The sequence below is a fragment of the Sprattus sprattus genome (assembly GCF_963457725.1).
Source record: "Sprattus sprattus genome assembly, chromosome: 7".
NCBI lineage: Eukaryota > Metazoa > Chordata > Actinopteri > Clupeiformes > Clupeidae > Sprattus > Sprattus sprattus.
Window position 1 is genome coordinate 27,296,338 of NC_137926.1, and position 21,382 is coordinate 27,317,719.

General features: G+C 45.2%; 1 protein-coding gene across 1 annotated transcript in view; it reads left to right on the forward strand.

Moving 5' to 3' along the window:
- The window catches only part of LOC308368690 (cGMP-inhibited 3',5'-cyclic phosphodiesterase 3A-like), a gene marked incomplete at both ends in the record, with an annotated part of 63,236 nt that extends 43,463 nt beyond the window's left edge, over positions 1-19,773 (forward strand). Inside the window, 11 exons of the mRNA XM_080842930.1 lie at positions 1,870-2,027; positions 7,656-7,720; positions 8,875-9,053; positions 9,371-9,508; positions 9,686-9,797; positions 11,983-12,096; positions 12,744-12,943; positions 13,231-13,434; positions 15,225-15,386; positions 18,904-19,198; positions 19,463-19,773. Of these exons, the coding sequence (XP_080699056.1) occupies positions 1,870-2,027; positions 7,656-7,720; positions 8,875-9,053; positions 9,371-9,508; positions 9,686-9,797; positions 11,983-12,096; positions 12,744-12,943; positions 13,231-13,434; positions 15,225-15,386; positions 18,904-19,198; positions 19,463-19,773 (1,938 nt within the window). The remainder of the gene's footprint in view (positions 1-1,869; positions 2,028-7,655; positions 7,721-8,874; positions 9,054-9,370; positions 9,509-9,685; positions 9,798-11,982; positions 12,097-12,743; positions 12,944-13,230; positions 13,435-15,224; positions 15,387-18,903; positions 19,199-19,462) is intronic.
- Between the last annotated feature and the right edge of the window lie 1,609 nt (positions 19,774-21,382).

Genomic DNA, 21,382 nt, shown 5'->3' on the forward strand with positions numbered 1-21,382 from the left:
AGAGAGAGAAAGAGAGAGAGAAAACATGCATGTCTGGCTCCGTGAGTGCAGCGCTGTGTTCCATTTCCACAGCTGTGTCAACAGGAAAGATCTGGGAGCAAAAACAGGGAAAATGTTGTGCGGAGGTTCTTGGGTAGTTGAAGGGGGCACATTAAGATTAGCGCCCCGACAGGGCCACAGAGGGATGCCATTTTCTCATGGACTCGGAGAGACAGCATCAGCATTGACTGGAGCGGCGGCGGGCTCTTTACCTGAAGAAGCCCGCCTGCTGTGCGTGCCTTCCATTCGCTCGTGAGAAATCAAAGGGATGCGCCGATACACTTCAGAGGACCTTAGAGACCGATCTTAGTGCTCCTGTGTATTTTTAGCTTGACATGGAACTTTGTAAAACGACCTTAGAGAAGCAGTGTATAGTGAATAGCCAAGTACTTAATTAGATTTAGCCCCTCCAGAGAGTCTGAGAGGCAGATAGAGAGAAAGACTTGTTTTCATGGCCGATTGTAGTGGTAAAAACTTGTTAGGGCTTTGTGGTCGCTTGCCTGTCTATCAAAGAGTTTGCCACCCAAATGGACAACCTTTGAACTTTAATTTTTAACTTTCTTCGCTTTGCTGTATTTTAAAACTAAACATGTCTCTCAATCTAAGAGTAAATAGAATGATTTCAGTTGACATTTCTCTCTTTCACACGTATTATTACCTGTTAGTGCTAGCGTAGCTTCATGAATTCAAATGATTTATGTAAACAAAAGCATGTCATGTTAAAAGTGTATAGTGGAAGCCATTAGGAGATTCGTCATGAAAAACAATGCAACAAATCTATTTCAGCGAGATATATTCAACAAAATATTCATATTGAGCCTACATCAAAATATCTGGTTGAAGCATTGTCTGTGAGAGTCCTCTTTGGACACTGCTCACTGAAAAGTTTGAAATGTGCCAACTTTCATTTTATGGAGCCCAGTAATAGTCGATCAGAGGCTGACGTTTATTGCCTCCATTGAACACCCATCAATGTGCCAAATTCTTTAACTACCTCGCAAATATTGAAAAAAAAGGTATTGTACACATGCTGTAATTTATGTGTAACTCATTATTAATGTGTTGAACAAATAATCTTATTCAAGCAACGTCACATGTAAAGGTTTGTTTCATCTGATATCAGAATGGCTGTGATTTGGTCACTGACACAAGGGCGCAGGCTGAAAGCCAAAGACAATCACTACTATACTGATATTCAGTATAACAACACAACTGCGAATGTGATATGTTTATCTAAATCTATCTATTAGCAAGGTGGTAACGATAAGAAAACAGTCATACGAGACTGCAGCTTTTGAGTTTTGTCAGGAGTCCACCAAAAGCATTCGTTAAGGCCAAGCATCACATAAACTGACTTTTCTGTTAATCTTGTAAATCAGAGTGATACAAGCAGTCTGCTGTGCTGTTATAATGGATAAAACCAGTTCTATACTATACTAATTACCCAACTAAACCTGTAGAAAAAACCTTCCACTAAATGAGTGGCAGCTGTCTCCTGGCACAAGGATTGGTTTGTTATGGCCTCATTATGACAAGGTCGCATATTATAATTCATTAACTTGAAATAATCTTCAGTAATTCGGTACGAAAAAAAGAGTAATCAGTACCCTCTGTGGCGCTTCCCTCTCACCTGGTGTCTAAACAGTGCTCTGGAGGAGCTCATTGATATTCACAGACGTATTGCTCTATTGTCTATTGATTTACTGTTTTTCCCACAATCACATGATTTTTGTTCACTGATGCCCTCTCTGATGACCTTTGAACAACCCCGATGCTGATGCCCTCTCCGTTTTCTCTCTCCTCTCCTCCTTCTTCTATTTCTCTGTGTAGCGCCTAAAGCACAGTTTGCCCCCTGGCCTGCTGCGAAAGATCTCGTCCAGCTGGACCACCACCACCTCAGCCACGGGGCTGCCCACGATCGAGCCGGGGCCTGTGCGGCGGGATCGCAGTGCCAGCATCAAGCCTTACCACGAACCCCTCATCTGCAGGTACTGCCAGCTAGTCTGTGCTCCCCTCCAACTCCTCTGTAATCATGCAGTCTCCATTCAAATGCTAGAAAGGAAAGACGTTTTGGATGAGAACGGGGATAGAGATGTGAATGTTACAAAGCTGGAGTTTGGTTCACGGCTTCTCTTAAGCTAAACCGTCCAAGCATCTGTCTGCTTAATGCTGAATGTTATTGCATCTAATAAGCCATGTCACTCCGCTCAGCTGGAAAAAGGGCAACGATCCACAGAACAACGGCCAAGTGGTGCAAGCTCATTTCACTAATGCGGTGAGGAAACTGAGCCGGAAGGAAGACCGGCACATGTAGGTCCGCTCCGAAGCCTGGGGCATGGGGGAACATTGCTGTGAAATGGCCACCCATCGAGGGGCAAGGCAAATAGTCACTAGGGATACCTCTGAGTCTAGGTTTACCCATGCAGAGAGGAGAGGAGAGGAGAGGAGAGAAGAGGTGTGGAGAGGAGAGGAGAGGAGAGGAGATGAGAGGTGTGGAGAGAAGAGGAAAGGAGAGGAGAGGAGTGCAGCTTAGATAGCCTGACGCTCTGCTCACATGACCTTGTGATGCCTGGTGGTGACGTACTTGACGTGATGCGCTCAAAATCCTGCCAGATTGGTGGCATAAATCTGAGAGATGGAACAAGACAGAGAGAGAGAGAGAGAGAGAGAGAGAGAGAGAGAGAGAGAGAGAGAAGGGAAAGAGAGAGAAAGAGTGAGAGAGATCAGTGGCAGGTGGTTGTTTATGTCTGGTGGTGGCCCCAAACATGGCTCTTGTCTCCTCACACGGGCTGCTTCTGAGCTATTACAGTGATGGAGCTTGTTATGGCCTCACACTGCTTCTGTGCAAACAAAGCCAGGCCACAGAGTCATTAGTGTGCCCGTACACACAGACACAGACACACACATAAACACACATATGCACACACATACACACAAACACAGACCACACACGCACACACAGGTGCACTCAGAGAGAGAGAGGCGGGCACACGCACTCACACACACACACACACACACACACACACACAAACACACACACACACACACACACACACACACACACACACACACACACACACACACAAACAGATACATTCAATCACACCCCCCACAGATTTCACATCTAAAAGTTCAGAGGGCGTGGAGGAGATGATTTCGACCATGTTTATTGTGCCATGGCATTCCTTGCAAGACAGGGTTCGGGAGCCTCTTCCATTTCCCTGCTGTCTTTGCGCCGGTTGTATACTTTAGCGTGCAGGGCCTTTGCGCCAGTTGTATACTTTAGCACGCAGGGCCTTTGCACTCAAGCTGTCTGTCACCCCTGGTGTGATCTTACACAAGCTGGGAGTGCAGCCTGCCTGTGTTTGTGTTAACAGCCCTTGTTGTTCCGCTCGAGTCTCTCGGCAGAGTGGAAAGAAGTGTTACTCGTGTTCAATGTGTTCAACAGACCACGATTTCAAAAAATGAACAACAGTAATGGCTTCCTGCTGCAGTGGTGTTGAAAGACAGGCCCGTTTCCAATTTCGTGACTCTTCTCTGGACTTGCCGTTTGCCCAGATAATCACATTAGGCCTGTGTTGAATTTGTCTGTCCTGACACAGATTGTATTCTGAAATGTTTCATGAGTAATTGCAATAGCGTGGCTCAATATCATATGATCAGTAGGCCATTGTTGTCAGGTTGACGTTATCTTTTGGCTGCGTTAGGGAAAACTCTGACACTGGTGTTACCAGATAATCCTAGTATCGGCACGGACTGTTTGGAACCACATACGAACCTGGCCAAAATCAGATTTCAGAAGAAGTTGTATCATGACTCGAAGGTTTATGCTGTCAATTTCCCCAAGAAACATTGACATGAAATACAATTTTAAAACCTTTGTGTCTACTATGTGGCAAACATTGCCATCAATCTTGCATAAGCACAGGAAACTGCCAGGAGTTGATTGTGACATCTGTCAGAAAAACGACAGTCCTTTGTGTGTTTGTTGAATTGACAGTTCAGTTTATGCAAAAAATAGGCAAAGGCAGGGCTGGCCCAATGTTGCTTCAAGGATATCCTCCTGCAGGAGGCCGAGGTAGACAAGGTGTCTGCTCTTGCAGTGCTAAGATTTGGCCTGGGTCTCCCTGCGGGTCTGATTCAGCCCGGGTTGCCAGAGAGTGTTTGTATTTACGAGTGCAACCAGAGCTACGGCAGAGAGGCCTTTCTTGTTGGCGTCACAAAAGCAGCAGGGGGGAAGACAATGGCGCTGTCTTCTGCCCAGGAGAGGGCTTCAGAGAATGCATACTCTTCTCATCAATTATTTCTCTCTCTCTCTCTCTCTCTCTCACGCACAAGCACACAACAACCCCTTAACATGCCTGCACAGACGCACACAAACACGTGTGCACACACACATGCTTGCACACAAACACACACACAGAGACACACTCAAAAACACATGAGCACACATGCATACATGTATGCAGCCACACTCTCACAGATTCCTTAATGTATATGCACATAAAGCATACTCAAGCACACACACACGCGCGCACACACACACGCACACGCACACACACACACACACAAACATACACATGCAGAGTCTGATGCACAAACATGTTCACATGCTTGTACGACCTGAGGCCCGAAAGGCCTAAATAAATCAAAAGCTGTAAATGAACAGAATCACCCAAACTGACAAGTTCATCTGAGAAATGGAAGATTAATAGCAAATATTTAAACAAACAAGTTGAAACCAGTGTGCATTTACAGAAAAATGAGAAAGGATACTCCAGCCCACTTGGAACAGTGTGGGACCCTGACCTGGGCCAGACATCTCAGCTGCGTCCCCTCATCCTTCATCAGTCTATCTCTCTATCCCCCCCCTTCTTTTTCTCATTCTCTCTCTCGGTTTCTTTATCACTCTCCAACGCTTTCTTTATTGCTTTTTCTTTCCCTCTCTCTCCTATTTCTCTCTCTCTCTGTCTTTCTCCTTTCTTTCTCTTCTCTCCCCCTCCCTGCCTCCCTCCTTCCTCTTGGGGCCTGGGGCCTGGCTCCGTACAGTATGTTTAACCCCTCCCCCCCACCCCCCCACCCTGTGTGTGTCCCCACTCCACAGCTCATCCATCATCCTACCAGCCATCCCAAGCTCCACCCTAATTCCACTCGACACATCTGCAGGAATTTTCTCAGAGTCCAGGGTGAATCCTACGAGTCCCGCTGCACTTTGCCAAGAGTCCAAGAGACGTGCTTCGTGTGTGTGTTTGTGCGTATGTGTGTGTGTGTGTGTGTGTGTGTGTGTGTGTGTGTTTGTGCGCTTCTCTCTGCCAAACAGCGTTAAGCCGGTACATGTGCTTGTCTTCTGAAAAGAAGAGTGCAAACTGGAGTGTGTTTTTCATTTCCGAATGATGAATGCGATTGGCCCGGCCACCAAAACAGGGTTCAGCGGCAGTGCAGCGCATCAGCAAAGAGCACTGTATGCCCAAAAGCTGTGTTTTGCTTTTAATGTCGGCCCAACAAAGGTTAACGTCCATGTGTGCAAACACGACCCAGTGGCCACAACAAAATGGTAAGATTCTTCGAAAGCAATCTTAGATGAACTCCTAAAAAAACGCGTCTATGAAGAAGTTTGGAGGGATATTTTGTTTCCTTCATGTTTTGTGAGCTGTTTCTTATCGACCACTGGCACAACAAGTAGACAGCTGCACCTACAGTATAACACTTGGGCTTTCTTCGACAGCCATCCAGGAAAAAAGTTTGTATCGCCACTGCGAGGTGAAAACACAGTTATGGAAGACTTGGATAGATCACTTTCTCTCTCCTTCTCCACAAACCTCCCTTGTCTCCTCATTTTTCTCCACTTGCGGAGTGTGTGCAGCAGACCCAGTGGCTGGCGGCTGATTGATATACCTCAACGCTGGTGACACTGCGAGGCTGTTTGCAGTGTAGCTCAGGGCTGCTGCAGCTACCGCCTGAGAGGAAAGAGATAATAATGGTTTCAGCGGCAGCAGCACATCTTTTATCATTGGTGTGCCACAATTCACTTTCCCTCAAACCCATAATGATAGTCTGCAAGCGAAGCAGCTGAAAGACAAGACTATTAGGAGCTGTCATGTGCATGTGATGATTTGAAAACATACAGTGGGATATCAGAGAAATAACATATTGAATAGTGCATATTTTGCTTCATGTGTGGCTTTATTTTGAGTGCAAACTAGCAGTACAGTTACTGCACTATACACAACTAGGGATGTATATGGAGATACTGTAGTGGATAATAGTGTTGTTGTGGTAAGTGGCAGAGACACTTTTGAGGCTGTTATCAGAATTGCACCACTGATGTCTTATGAGCACATAGGTAACTGAAGGAGCAGCCATTTCCGGAGGCTATCACAGTCAACCATATGATAGAATAACTGGGTGCTCAGGCACACTCCACACCTGCCACTCTCCTCTGATGTGTAGCTCAGCTTTTCTTAATGGAGTTTTCCAGATCCTCTGCAGTTTCTTTTTTCATTTTTCAGTATTGTGCTGCTAACACAATCCCCACCCCCCAGTAAGTTTCAAGAAGCACATTCTTCTGCTCTTGCCCTGCTGGTGTTTCGTCTCCCACAGTAGAAGGTTCTAGAGCATTTCAGCTTGAGGTATTTTAATTTGAGCCACTGTCGGTCCTGCCGTTATGTTGACCACAGGAGAAGTGTTGCTGTGGAGCTGGTGTTTCTCCTGCTGTGAAGCTGGCTTTGTGGAGGTGTTGGGACAGGAGAGGAGGGGGGGGCAGATGGAAAGAGGCAGAGATCTTAAAACCCAGACTGCATTCAGGCAATCAGATATCTCTAATAATTCCATGTGAAGGAACAGTGAACTCTTATAACCTCAAGGCAAATGAGTTATCAATCAAATCGATTGGATCTGACATGTAGGAGGTGCTGTTTGATAGAGTGCATGTTTGAAATGCTTAGAGCATTAGCTTTGAAAATAATGTGGAGGTCCTGCTCACCACAAATGTAAAGCACACAGCACACCTCATTCTCATTAGGTGCAGTGTTTGTTAATGTGAAGAGTCGAGATTGTTTTGTGTTAATGAGGAAACTCAGAGAGTCTGTTAATGAGAGATTTTCCATGGGCATCTTTCCTGGGACTATTTTTTTCTCTTCTCCTCTCTCTCTTTCTCCTTCTCTCTCTTCTCTCTCTCTCCCCCTCCATCTATCCCACTCTCTCCTTTTTCTCTCTTTCTCTTTCTCCCCCTGTATCCATCCCTCCCTTCCACCCGATGGCTCAGCGGGAAAACGATAAAACCCCTCTGACAGCGCCTGCCAATTTGTGGAACTTCAAACGCAGACAGTATGCTAAATGTGTTATCTTCCAGTTAGGCTCAAATTCAAAGATGATTTTCTCACATGATTTTTACGAGGTCACCAAGAGGAGTAGTGGAATAGACACACAGATGGTATGAATGGGCACTGGCTTGAATATCCATGACGATGAGAGTTATATTTTAAGTATATATGTTATGTATGTGTTTAAACACCATCAAGCGTAGCTCTTCACCATATGCTGGATGCATGTGTAATCCCTTTCCACCATGCACAGCTTTTGCACCTTTGACCTCTGAACTTTCTCCCCTAACACAGCTGTGGGCGACCCTTCAGTAGACTGAGCCATGGGGAGGGATCTACAGACAGGATACACCGGACAGGTATGTGGACCACACCAAACATAAGTCACATTTAGATAGGTCACATGCAGTACATCAATGGAGTGAACAGAAGATGAATAGAGTGAAGCATTCAAAATACTACAGTGCACAAAACATACAAGTAAAAAAGGGCAACCAATGCATTTCTAAGAGGCTTTCATTTGAAAGCTATCTGAAGAAAGTCCTTTATACGAGCTGTATAACCACATAGCAGCCATGGAGAGAAACAATCTGCATTGTGTGTCTAAAACTGGGTGCTCAGAGTCTCAGCGCTTTTCCACTGCAGGAATTTGTGGGTCATTTTAGGGGGCACCTTTAGGCTGTTTTCCACTGCAGGAGCCGCCCCTGTAGTACCTCTTCAGGACAGTTTTCAGGGGGCGAAGTAAGCACCTACTCCGGGGTAGGTACTTCTGTGCAGCCCTGAAACTGCTGGATGGTGCTTGCAGTGATGGTGGTTGTTAGTTAAACGCAATGTGAGTGGAATGCAATGTTTCTAAAACCAGCAAGATTTACCAGAGGTTACGCGGCGAATACAGCTAAATAAATTATAGCTTGTTTAGGTTAGTCATTGAAAGAACACAAGAAAAAATGTCAGCTGAAATATAAGCTTTAACTTATTTATAGTGGTGCTGGTACATTCATTTATCAAGTAAGTTAATTACAGCTGCCATGAAGCCATTTAATTGAGACGTAGAAAATTCCACTGTCGACCTTGAGGTAATCCTAATGTGATCTTGGAAATCTTGGTTTAAAGATCTAATATTGGTGCTGTTGCTGGATAAATATATCATTATTTTGTTGTGCTCAGATTTGATGTTGCGATCAAATAGCAAAATGTGAGGCTATGTCACTTGAAGGTCCGTAGCTCCTGCACTGCGATGGTAAGAAAAATGGCCGGTGCTCATTGGCGCCATCAAGGGAGTGCCCTGAGTTCCTGCAGTGGAAAAGCAACCAATACATGTGATAGTTGCAAAATTGTCTCATACATTAGCTTTGTACTAATAAATGATGTCTTGTCATTTCTCTGTTTTATCCTGTGAAGCATGTGATTTACATGGTTTTTCCATGGCAAAGTGGGAAGGAAGTAGGTATGAGGAGGGCAGGAAAACACACATATCAGTGCATGATTGTGTGTGGTCTGTGTGTGCCTACAGATGATCCATTGGTGGCGTCGTCTGACTATGATAGCATGGCGGAGGCCAACCAGAGTGACAGCAGTGATCAGGGTCACAGCGAGGACCAACCTGACGGAGGCCAGAGAGCCACAGACACGCCGGACAGCTGCAGGAGTTACCGCTCCCAAAGCATCATCCTGCAGCTAATGCCTGCCGAGGTACACACAGACACACACACACACACACGCAAACACACATACACACACATGCACACACACATGCACACAGACACGCAAGCACAAACACACACTGATACACACACATACTTTTTATGATTTGTAGTTATAGCCCCGTTACTGATAAAAAAATATATATATATATTTCTGTGCATCAGCCCTTTTTCTCATTTTGAATATGACTGATAGGCCTGGTGTATGTGTGTGTGTGTATGCTTGTATGTATGTGTGTGTATGTGTTTGTCTGTGTGTGTGTGTGTGTGTGTGTGTGTGTGTGCGTGTGTGCGACTATGTAACAGGATAAGCCCATCCTTGCTCCCGAGCCTCTGGTGATGGAGGACCTGGAGCCGCTGATGAGTCAGATCAACAACTGGAACTTCCCCATCTTCAGCCTGGTGGAGAGGACCCAGGGCAAGTGTGGCCGCATCCTCAGCCAGGTGAGACGGAGGGGCTTACCCAGGCGTGTGAGTCATCAGCACCCAAGCTGCACAAGACAGGGAATGAGCTTCTGAGTCAGATTCAAACCCGACCAAAAAGCTCTCAGTGCCTGGAAGGATGCATCCTTCCGTCTGCCTGACTGATTGTCTGTCCATCTGTCCGTCTATCTGCCGCAGGTCTCCTACAGGCTGTTTGAGGACACAGGACTCTTTCAGATCTTCAAGATTCCTGTGCCAGAGTTCATGAACTACTTCCATGCCCTGGAGAGTGGCTACAGAGAAATCCCATGTGAGTAACACAGGCGGGGGGGGGGGGGGTGCTTGACAGTGGCATCTCTGTTAAGATGTAATTGAAGGAAAGACATTTAGTGGCATTCAGACAGCAGCCACCAGAGGGCGCCATGGCATTATGATTTTTTCCCAATAAGATTTCCTGTCGTTTGACCTGGTGCTGTCGATTTCAAGATTAAAGATTATTGTAAAAATACATGCAATTTTTGTGCAATAACAAACATAAAGTGCATATCACAAACAAGTGCCAACAATAAAAACAAGAAAGTACATTGAAGTACATGCAACACAGCCTCTCCTTTCACACCCGTTATGTTTAGGGCAGCGGTGCAGATGGGATTTTTAAACTGGGGGGGACGCTTACATCGCCTAATCATCTGTGCAGAGTTATTAACTGATGATTGTCAACTTACGTAAGGAGAGTGGGAGGGACGAATCGGGGTCACTATGAATCTGGAGGGGACATGTCCTCCCCGTCCCCAGTGCTATCTGTGCCCCTGGTTGAGGGGATTCACTGATAGAGGGATGGAAGAGTCTTTATATCAGCTTTCTTTTTCCTGTGTTGAATTGGAACCCCTAGCCTTCTGGCCGTACTGTAGCCTTCTCATAGAGCAGTTAAAGGAAGGGATGCTCCCTCACCCACACCACTTCCATTGCTGTGTGGACCAGTCTATTTATTTGTGATATGTTAACAAACCAAGCTAGTTCCGTAAGGTAATATACTCTGCATCACAGCATGATGAAATAACGTCAGTACTCTCCTCAATTGTTCTGGTGTTAATGACACTGCCATGTTCTGAAGAGGAACCATGAGTATTAAACCTAGTGTAGAAGTTTTTATAATTAATAATGATATCATCATTAGTCATAGTATTGTCATCTGTTGTGTGCAAGCTCCTATATTATTTGCATCGAGTCTTGCTCAATGTATTCCACATTGGATTAGATTGTCTTTTAGCTGTGTTGAGTTTCTAGTTCAGCTCCCTCTGTGCTGATCTTAATCACACTAAGACATTATTCCTCAGGGCAAGCCTCTTGCATTTGATACCATTCTTGACGTAATGTAATGTAGGACTTGTTATTGGGATACAGTGTTATTGCCTTTTTGGGTATCACAGCATCCACACTTAAGCTAATATAAGCTGTTATGACCTCTGTGGATTTGTTGAAATCAGACACGTGGAAGATGTCCCAGTCTGTGCTCAAATAACACCCCTTTGGAGTTTACTGTTGGTGTTTACTTTTTTTCCAGGTGTTAGCTCCTCTTGAGCTGAACAGACAATGGTGGTTTGGCTCTAGCTTTATATATATTAAATGTTACACTAGTGTAACATTTAATATACCCTTCCAACCCAGGAAGAGTCTTCTCAAGTTTGCAATGGTTGAACTCCCACACAATGAGCACGGGAGCCTCTGGCATAGGCTACAGCTTTCTATGCACACAATCCGCCATTTGGGCCGCCGCTCTCCCTGCGCTTCCACTTGGGGGCACATGACCAGCACAAATCACAGCGTTCCCAAACACCCTTGGAAGAAAGAACGGACTGTGACTCAAATGTAGTAGCTCAATAGTTTTACTATTTTACATTGAACAGTTCATTATTAGTCTCACACAATGAATGCGGACCAAATGTGTCTGCTTCGTGTCAAACACACAGCAGTCATCTCTTGGCATCTCATTTGACATCATTCTCAGGTACTTGAGGCTGACATCCAACATCTGACAAGCAGATTTTCAAAGAGGCTATTTGTTCCTGACATGATACTGCGTCATCAAATAAAATCAATCCCACACATCTCTAGAGAGTGTTCTCCTTGGAAAGGGAGAGGGGTCAGCTCACTCATAGAGACTCTGGACCTTCTGCTTCTGGCCTGTTTCTGAATGCTTGTTTCAATTCCTTTTTTCCTTAAAGAACCAAGTTTCCTTAAAAAAAGTTGTCCCTGGAATATGATAAACTACCTATGTTAGCGCTTAGCTGGAAGGTTTGATGTATTTGCAGTGTTTGTGCAATTCCTACAGATTTGCTGAATAAGTTGTTCATTTTCTACTTATTTCAATGGTTTGGGGATATTTTTTGCTGACCTGGTTTTGGAGTGGAGGTTTGTAGCAAATTTTAAACAGTGTCATGTTGCCCTCTGGTGGCCACATTGGTAAGTACAGCATCCACTCTCTTCTCTTTTAGACCACAACCGGATCCATGCCACAGATGTGCTGCATGCCGTGTGGTACCTTACCACCCAGCCAGTGCCCGGTCTGCCCAGCCTCATCCCCGACCACAGCCCTGCCAGCGATTCCGGTATGTGTGCGCCAGGCTGCCCATCTCCATGGGGTTTAGATGTTGTACAAAAGTTTGGTTCCACAAAGAATTTAGAAACTCACAGAATATGAAATATGTGTATATGCGAAAAAAGGCGTCTTTTCATTTGTTATATCTAAAACATCCAACAACTATTCACATATTTTATTAAACACCTATTCATCTTACATGACTTAAGTCTTAGCATTACCCTAAAACACTCCTGCGTGTGTACCCAGCATATTCACACGCATCCTAAACTTGTCTGTCTTAAAGAGCACACATGCAATTGTCGGCACTAGTGTCTGGAAAGTCATATTTGTCTGCTATTTTTTGCCCCATGGCCCAGTGATTGTAAAATCCCCTCTATCCCATTAGCACTGTTTGCTTAACACGAGCTCAGACATTCTACACATGCTTTAGCATCTCCAACTGTTTTTAGCCACACAGTTTATATGTACAGCTGTCTTTACTTAGGGGAGATCAGGATATCTACACTCGAATATCCTGGATATATCATTAGTTCCATTACAGCTCCACATATTTTAGCCATGCTAGACGCTGTCCTTGTCTGGTGACTGACCCGGTGCTTGTGATGGTGACCGGTGATGTGGTGTCTTGTTTCCATGGGACCGCACTGCACCCAGACTCGGACAGCGGCATCACCCACAATCACATGGGCTACTTGCTCTCCAAGACGTACCCCGCCTCGGAGGAGGGCTATGGCTGCCTGTCGGGCCTCATCCCAGCCCTGGAGCTGATGGCGCTGTACGTGGCGGCGGCCATGCACGACTATGACCACCCCGGCCGGACCAACGCCTTCCTGGTGGCCACCAGTGCCCCCCAGGTACAGCTCTGCTCAGGATGAGCCCTGCTCCAGGGAAGGGACCAAGGGAAAGGGGAGTCACTGACTAGCATATGTCATGTCTGAATGAAAAACAAACACTGAAAATGAGAATGGCTGTGGGGGAAATCAAAATCGGTCAGGACGAGAGATGTGTTGAGCAGGATTTCAGCCAAGGCACTCACTTAAGATGTGTGTATGTGTGTGTGGTAGGGCATGTTGTGGTCCTCTGTGTATTCAATCTGGGCATCTTCTCATTTCCAAACGCCCCCCCACCCCCTTCCATTTAGGCTGTGCTGTACAACGACCGCTCTGTTCTAGAGAACCACCACGCCGCCTCTGCCTGGAACCTCTTCATGTCCCACCCAGAGTACAACTTCCTGGGTAACCTGGGCCACGTGGAGTTCAAGCGCTTTCGATTCCTGGTCATCGAGGCCATCCTCGCCACAGACCTGAAGAAGCACTTTGACTTCTTGGCAGAGTTCAATGCCAAGGTTAGCAATAATGCATTGCCAAACACATCCACAGACTAACAAACCAGACAGTCACAGACTAAGAAACAGACAAAAGGTAACACAAGAGTACCCCAAATACACTTTTAGATCGATATTTAAGATACATTTTATGATTGTTCCTCCTCAGTGAATGTATAGATCATTTGCCCCCATAAGTAAAAATGACTGATCAAACATATCTTACTGTAAGTCTTTACTACATCCTTATCTCTCGCATCATAAGGCTTTCGAAGTGATTAGGCGTCACAGTTATAATGACTGTGATGCATAATCACTTATAACTGTGGTGCATTATCACTTCGAAAGCCTTCTGATATATGAGGTTCAGCATACTTGCTTCTGCAGACTTGACTATGTTCTAGAGGTTAATCTGTGGTGTGTGCTTGGTCTTCCATTGTACCAACATGAGGTTCACTTCAGCTTTTCAAACTTTAGGACAATTAATGCCCTCAAATGACCCTGTGTTGGGAATAGCCTTGGTAAGACCTTGGTTTATTTAAGGATTAGTTTGAGCAGCTTCACGTTTTTGTTGTCTCTCTCTTTCATCTCCCTCTCTCTCTCTCTCTCTCTCTCTACTCTCCCTTCCTCTGTTGGACCACTGCATGTATGCCTTTTCTTTCCTGGAACCTTGTAGGCCTTCAGTGAAATGTGATAAGTACAGATGATTGGTGATTAATGAAAGAAAATGAGGCTTTCCAGGGTCCAGCCGTTGCTTCCATATTCACCAAACAATTAGCATTTTCTCAGAAATAACCTAATTTCTTAATCAATTCACTGTTCGCTGTGCTGCATTCAGTTGCGCCACCAGAGGAGGTGCTGGCAGGCGGCTGCAGATTATACTATGAGAGCTCCTGAGTTTGTTGTTTGTTAGTCTGTTTAGCCACTGACTGTGACGTTATGAAATGTGTTAATACCTAAAACAATGGTGTTGCTTTTTAGGCAAACACATATTCATGTGGAACTAATAGGGATGTGGGTCAGACTTAATCTGAATGTGCAGTGACCTCTATGTACTAGGAAATGCTGCTGGACTCTAGAGAAGAAACATTTGAATTGGACAGGTTCCCCAAAATGTTCAGCTTTTGTGTCACATTCTTTCCTGATGAATGTGTTGACAACCAAGATGTATTGCTAATGCCCTGCTAATCTGTTGAGGGCTTGCAAAAAGCACAAGCCAAATAAGTACAAAGAATCCTCTTTTAAGGTGCAATTGAAGACTTATGCAAACAAAACACACTCTTATAAACACTTTTGTGTTTTAACGTGGGTTGAGGCTGAAAGAAATAAGAAATAAAACAGTAAAAGAAGCATGACGTAATGGAGTCCAGAAATCTCCCAGAACAACACATCAACATACACATGTACACTGCAATGAAAGCTCAGGGAATGAAGTCACACTGGACCGAGATAAATACTGTGATAAAGAAACATTTGAAAGCAACACCACAGAGAAAAGTCATGAAACACTACATATACAGTATATCTCTGCAGTGTGTACATCATTCCACACTCTACTTGCCCACACTTACACTTTATGTCACTTCCCACAGTCCTTGATTAGACTTGGCGTTTTAATTCAAATGTAAATAGAAAAGCAAACATCATGTCGCTAATGTAAGGACAGAGAGTGAAGAATCACTGCAGCACTCACTCACACATTAGTCCTCCTTTCCATAATGAGCTACTGTGTGATGTGCTAATGTGTACAATGTTAACCTGAAGTGAACCCAACGTAAATAACTTGTTTCTAATTGATTTTCATTCAACAGGTGGGCCATGATGTAGGTACAGGCATCAATTGGTCCAATGAGAATGACAGACTCCTGGTTTGCCAAATGTGCATCAAGTTAGCTGACATCAATGGTCCTCTGAAGTGTAAGGATCTTCATCTGCAGTGGACGAAAGGAATTGTCAATGAGTTCTATGAACAGGTAGGACATAAGCCTACTGCTGTGTGTATCATATGCTGTTTCAGCCGGGCACATACAGTAACAACCACTGTTGTGTGTCACCACACATTTACATCACACCAGCTTGTAACCTCTAACCACACCAGTACTAAGAGTATATAAAGACCATGTGCATTTTGCACTGTTTCCTCCATTGGTTCCCTATGGTACAATTGGTGGGTTTTTATCCAGCCGTTTTTTGACACTTTAACTGCCACATTGTGTGTGGCAGGACTCTCAAGGTAAAACAGTTGAGTCACTTTCATCCTCCTTGATTCTGAAACGCAGAAGAAAAAAAAGGAAAACAGAAGGATGTGTTTTTCTCTCTCTCTTGTTTTTATGCTTTTCTGTTGGAGCACAGTGGAGAATTTCCTCTCACCTCTTCAAGGGAGGCTTCAACGCTTGTTATTTCCCCCTCTCTGTTTGCTGTGAAGCAGCGTTTGATTGTCATGGCGGTGCGCCCTGCACGCAATTACACGCACTGAGATAACAGCCTGAATGTCACAGCGATAGAACAGGGCCGAAAATGACATTCTGTACGTTTCACGACTGAAATCCTCTCAAACAGATAAGAGATATACATTATATACTCACCAGAGGTCTCTGAGAAAAGAGCTGGTGAGCTACACAAAATGTGTGTACTTTTTTGAAATACATAAAAATCATGATACGCTAATTTTGTGCATATTTTTTTGCTAAATACTAAGGGCCTGATTTGCTAATATGCGAGCGCTTCTTAATCTGCGTTCGCAAATTAACGCACGGTGTTTTTGCGCATTTTACTTGGTATTTATCAAGCCAGATCTGCGCTGGGCAAAATGTGCTTACTCCGCCCTTTAAAGAGCCTGATTTACTAAGATTGATTTGCGAACGCATCTTTGCCAGGCGCACATTAACGCACGGTGATTCCCCGCATCTTCCGTGAAATTTATCAAGCCAGATACGCGCTGGACAATCATTATTTAGCGCACCGTTAAAAGACTGGAGAACTTGCCAGCAAGTTACTGCCACCATGGAGATTCGAGGAAGAAAAAACTAAGGTTCAGCGAATAGATAGCGAATAGATAGCGAGATAGATATATTGGTTCACGTTCGCTCAATCACTGAACCTGATTCAATGGGTTATATTGTTGTTTTGCCCGCCATCATCTACAGCGAGATGTTTAAAAGAACACGATTATAAATAATATGCTATTGGTGGCATTAATGCATAAACTGTCTATTATAACAATATATATGTGTACATGGCGAGATTAATACGTTCTACAAGGGACATGGGTTCACTACAATATATCCCCACTGAAACAAATACATTTACCAAGTAGACAGGCCTCTCCAAAATCACCGTTGCTCAATCATGGATAAATGGCACTATTCCGAAAGATAAAACTGTCATGGACAGACCACTTCCACGTAAGTAATGGTCATGTTGGCATCACATATGACCTGGACATTCATTGAATATGTGTGCTTTCTGTTTCGGTAAACGTGTTCGCGGATTGAAGGTGGGACTGTTTGCATGTGGGTGCGATCAATTTCTCCAATTACGTTCGGAAAGTTTAATTTCATATATATGAATATATGAATTATACGAGTTGAAACAAATATTTCTGTTCGCTGTCTCTGTCTATGTCTTTGCCTTGCTGCTGCCATATCAACGTTTTCAGACTCAGTGGAAATGCGCTTGGTTAAGACGTGCTTTTATGAGGCGGAGAATTAGCCTGCAAATCAGAGATGTGCGCTAGCCGGGTAGTTTAGTAAATACCACGCAGTTCATCATTAGGCGCACTCCTCCCATTAAATAGCGCTACACGCCTACGTTACCACCCACGTTTCCGAACCATCCCACCTGTTTGCAGGTACACACCCTCAAAGCGTTAATATGCGCTGCGCCAGCTTAGTAAATACCGTTTTTCGTTACGACCGCTATTTTACGCCAGAAAATGGGCGCAATCCTGTTAGTAAATCAGGCCCTAAATACCTAATGGCCACTGGGCAATTAAAGAGTGGTAGACAATACAGCATCCCCTTTGTAAGCTACAACACTTGTAAGATGAAAGGCTCATGACTACACGAGGCAAAGTTACAAGTTCTCATTCTCCTCTCCCTCAATGACGCTCAAGGAGGGTTGGGATGTTATAGATTTCGAAGTTGGTATTGAAAGAACTAGATGTATTATTGACATGGCTTTAAGTCGCAAGCCTTGTCTTTGAGAACGACCAGGGATCCGGCAACAGCATCAGTCTGCAGTGATGAGGACCAAAGTGAATGTGATGCTTGAGGGGCGCCAGGCAACCAGGTCGGCAAATCGGTGAGAGCCCCACTGATTGCGTTGCCTGCCTGATTGCCGGACGACCTTGAAATCACCATTGCCTCCTGCAAGCACTACACAGCTCTGGCTCTTTCACAGAAATGTGTGCTGTGGTTGCTCAAAAAAGCACAAGAGCACCAATGTCCATGAATAATGCATGATATGACACACAGGCATGTAACCAAGCATCGGGTCTAATATGGTCCGGCTTTAGGGAGGGGGTAAAAAAATGAAACATGCTGAAGAGTGATACAGCTCTGGAGAGATGCTTTAATAGAAATCCCACTGTGTTTTGTGACAGTGTGTCTGTGGCATCGGCAGCAGCAGCTCCACTGACAGGATGTAGCATGCATTGAAGGGGCTGTCCTTGACAGACATCATTGTGAGGCTCAGAAGGGGGAAACGCCGTAGTCTTGTAGTCTGAGAGAGCAGTGATAGAAGATAACTACATCAAAGATCAGGCTCACACAAACACACTCACACACACACACACACACACACTCACTCTCACACACACACTCACACACACACACACACACTCACTCTCACACACACACTCACACACACACACCCTTCATCCTCATCTGCTGCAGTCATGTTCTTAGCCCCCTGCCCCTCTGCTTAATATTCAATTCAGTATTCAGTGAGCAAAAAAGGGAAAAAATCCTATCAAGCTACAGCTACTTATGTACAGAAAGTCCTTTTCAGTCATTTTCTTTGTGTCCCTCCCCACCGTACACAACGCTATGGCGTGCCAGTGACAACTCCAGCTGTTGCCATAGTGACCAGGGACCTTGATTGGGTTGTGGTCTGTGTACATCCAGGCCCTGACATCACAAGCTACGTGCGCAACTGTGGGTCCATAATGCTCAGCTCCACAAGGACAAGGCCACTGTCAGAGGGCTTTCATGCAGAATAATACGCACAATACTCGTTAATGTCTCCCCTCCAAAATAACAGGCTTCATCGTGGGGTTGGGTGTCCCTGAAGTTATTCTTGGCCTTTTTTGTGGACGTCTGTTGTACTGTGGTTCCTGTCATTTGGCTTTATATCATGTTTCTGTGTGTATGTAGGCAACATTATCATTGGCCTGCACCCAGTCGACGTGTGTTTTCACCCCAAAAGCTAACCATTCAGGTCTGTTTTCTTCATCCACACGCCCACTCTTTTGTCTTGCTGTTCCCATAGGGTGATGAAGAGTCCAGCTTGGACCTCCCCATAAGTCCCTTTATGGACCGGTCGGCGCCACAGTTGGCCAAGCTGCAGGAGTCCTTTATCACGCACATCGTGGGCCCTCTCTGCAGCTCCTACGACTCAGCCGCCCTCATACCAGGCCACTGGGTGGAGCCATCTGGAGAAGTGGAGAAGGAAGGGGTAGAGGACGGAGGAGAGGAAGAGGCTCTGGCTGAGGAGGAAGAGGACGCAGCGGAGGAGGAGGAGGAGGAGGAGGAGGAGGATGCCTCGACCAGCTCCGAGGCCTCACGTAAGAACACTATCTACCACATACGATATTCACTTATGTAACGGATGAAGTTCCATCTGCTGGCCTGTGTTACTTGATCCAAAGCTCTGAAAATAAGAAGTCGTCATTATTCCCGTTTTCATTTTTGCCAACCTTGCCCGTGGTTACTGCCTTCATCTCATCTCACAGGGTTTATTTTCATGGATTTGGACTTGACTGCTGTTCACAGTCCCCTGTAGACTTCAGGTTTGTGTGTGAGCTTCTGTTGTCCTCCTATCCTTTCAGAGAGTCACGGCCCCAAGAAGCAGCGCAGGAAGGTCTTCTGCCAGATCACCCACCATCTGCTGGAGAACCACGAGATGTGGAAGAAGGTGATTGCCGAAGAGGAGCAGAAGGAGGACCAGGCAAACGACGCCACCCTCCTCAACAACCCTTCTGAGCCAATAACGGAGGAGGAGGAGCCCGGGAGCAAAGAGGAGCCCGCGGAGGGAAAGGCGGGAGAGGAGGAGGAGGAGAGCCTCACGATTCCGGAGGAGACTGACTCGCCACAGCCGGAGGGGGCCGGAGAGGAGCAGCCAGGAGCCCCAGAGGAGTGAACTGGTTGGGAAGCGTCTCTGTCTGACGCACCAACTTTCACAGATCCAATGTGAGAGACTCCAGCTCATCACTAAAGAAAGAAGACACAACACTGTAGAGGGAGAGAGGAGTATGTGCCTGAAAAACAAAGGCGTCTTTTTTTTTGTGGTCCAGGGAGAGAGGGTCTCTCTCCTTCGCCTCTTGTCAAAGGCCTTAGGGGGACATTTTTTCGCCAGAGAGACAGACACACTCTCTTCTTCTTCTACTTCTACTTCTTCGCCGCCTTTCATTACCAAGGTCAGGTTTCGGGACACTCTGAGCCCGAGCAAGTATCAACGCTGCAGCTCTGAGTCTACAAGCAAGTCTCTTAGCCAGTGCTCCATCAAGACCAGAAACTGCTAACCGGTCCCCTCCCCTAATGACACTTCACAGACTTATGCAATGTTTTTAAAGGGTAAATTATTTTGAAAGTCAGCTGAGTGCTTGCCAAACAAAAAGCACTGAGCTGTGATGGCTTACAGCCTGTTGGGGACGATGGTGAGGAGGCAGGAAGGGGTCATGGCAGTGTGAGCATCTTTGGCCGCAGTGACGTGAGCATCTTCATTCCACCCCCAAACCAAATGGGATAAGATAAAGGGAAAGAAAATGGAATGTGTGTTTAGACAGCTACAGCAGAGAGGACAAACATTGAATTATTATTATTTCATGACTATGGCTCTTCAGGTTCTACACGGCACCATCCAGATTCATGACACTCCTGTGCAGCACTGTAAAGCACATGAATGAGCACTTTCTCACCTTATACTTTCACAATCCATATGTCAGCTTTCATTCCTAAAGTGCATTTTAGACTTATATTTAATGTCTAGTATCAAATTTGTGTCAAAAATATTTTACATGTCGGCCCCAAAAAAGAAACAGGCATTTACAAATTTGCTGATTTCTCTATGGATTTTTCTCTTATTGGACCTTTTAGCCTTGTTATCTAGCAGTAGCTTATCTTCATGTCAACATCCCTGCACCATTCCTTCCTAAATGTTGCATCGTAAGTTCTAACCCCTACAGTTTGTACACTAGTGTTTGTGCACTTGTGCATTTGTTCAGGAGTAACATTCATTAGAGGATCTCACACTCTCTTCCAGAACACTAAAGTGAACAGAACTCCACTCAGACCCTCTTTGGTTTATCACACATTTCACTGAAGTTGGCACAAAGCATTTACAATTTTTGAGACTAATGATTTAAACACTGGTATTGTCAGTGGCATTATGTGGCAAAAACACACACATATACTAGTAAAACATTGTGTACAGTAGCAGGATAGGGGGCTGCATATGAAGTAGAGAATGCTCCCCCCAAACCCCCAGACATAGGACAATGCATCAGCGGGTGTCTCATGTGATACAACCAGTAGCTGAACCGGTTCATTTGTTATGAACTCCCACCTTCATCCATCCCAAATTGCTGCCCTTGAATCCATGTTCGGTGACGATTACGACATTCCGGGCCCCTGTAATTGGTTATAAATAGGCGGTCGGTGCGGAACATGCTTCTGAAAGCCTCTGCATGCTGTCTGTGACTGTGCCGCTGCTGCCTTAGTCAAACAGCCATGTCTTTGATCAGGCACCC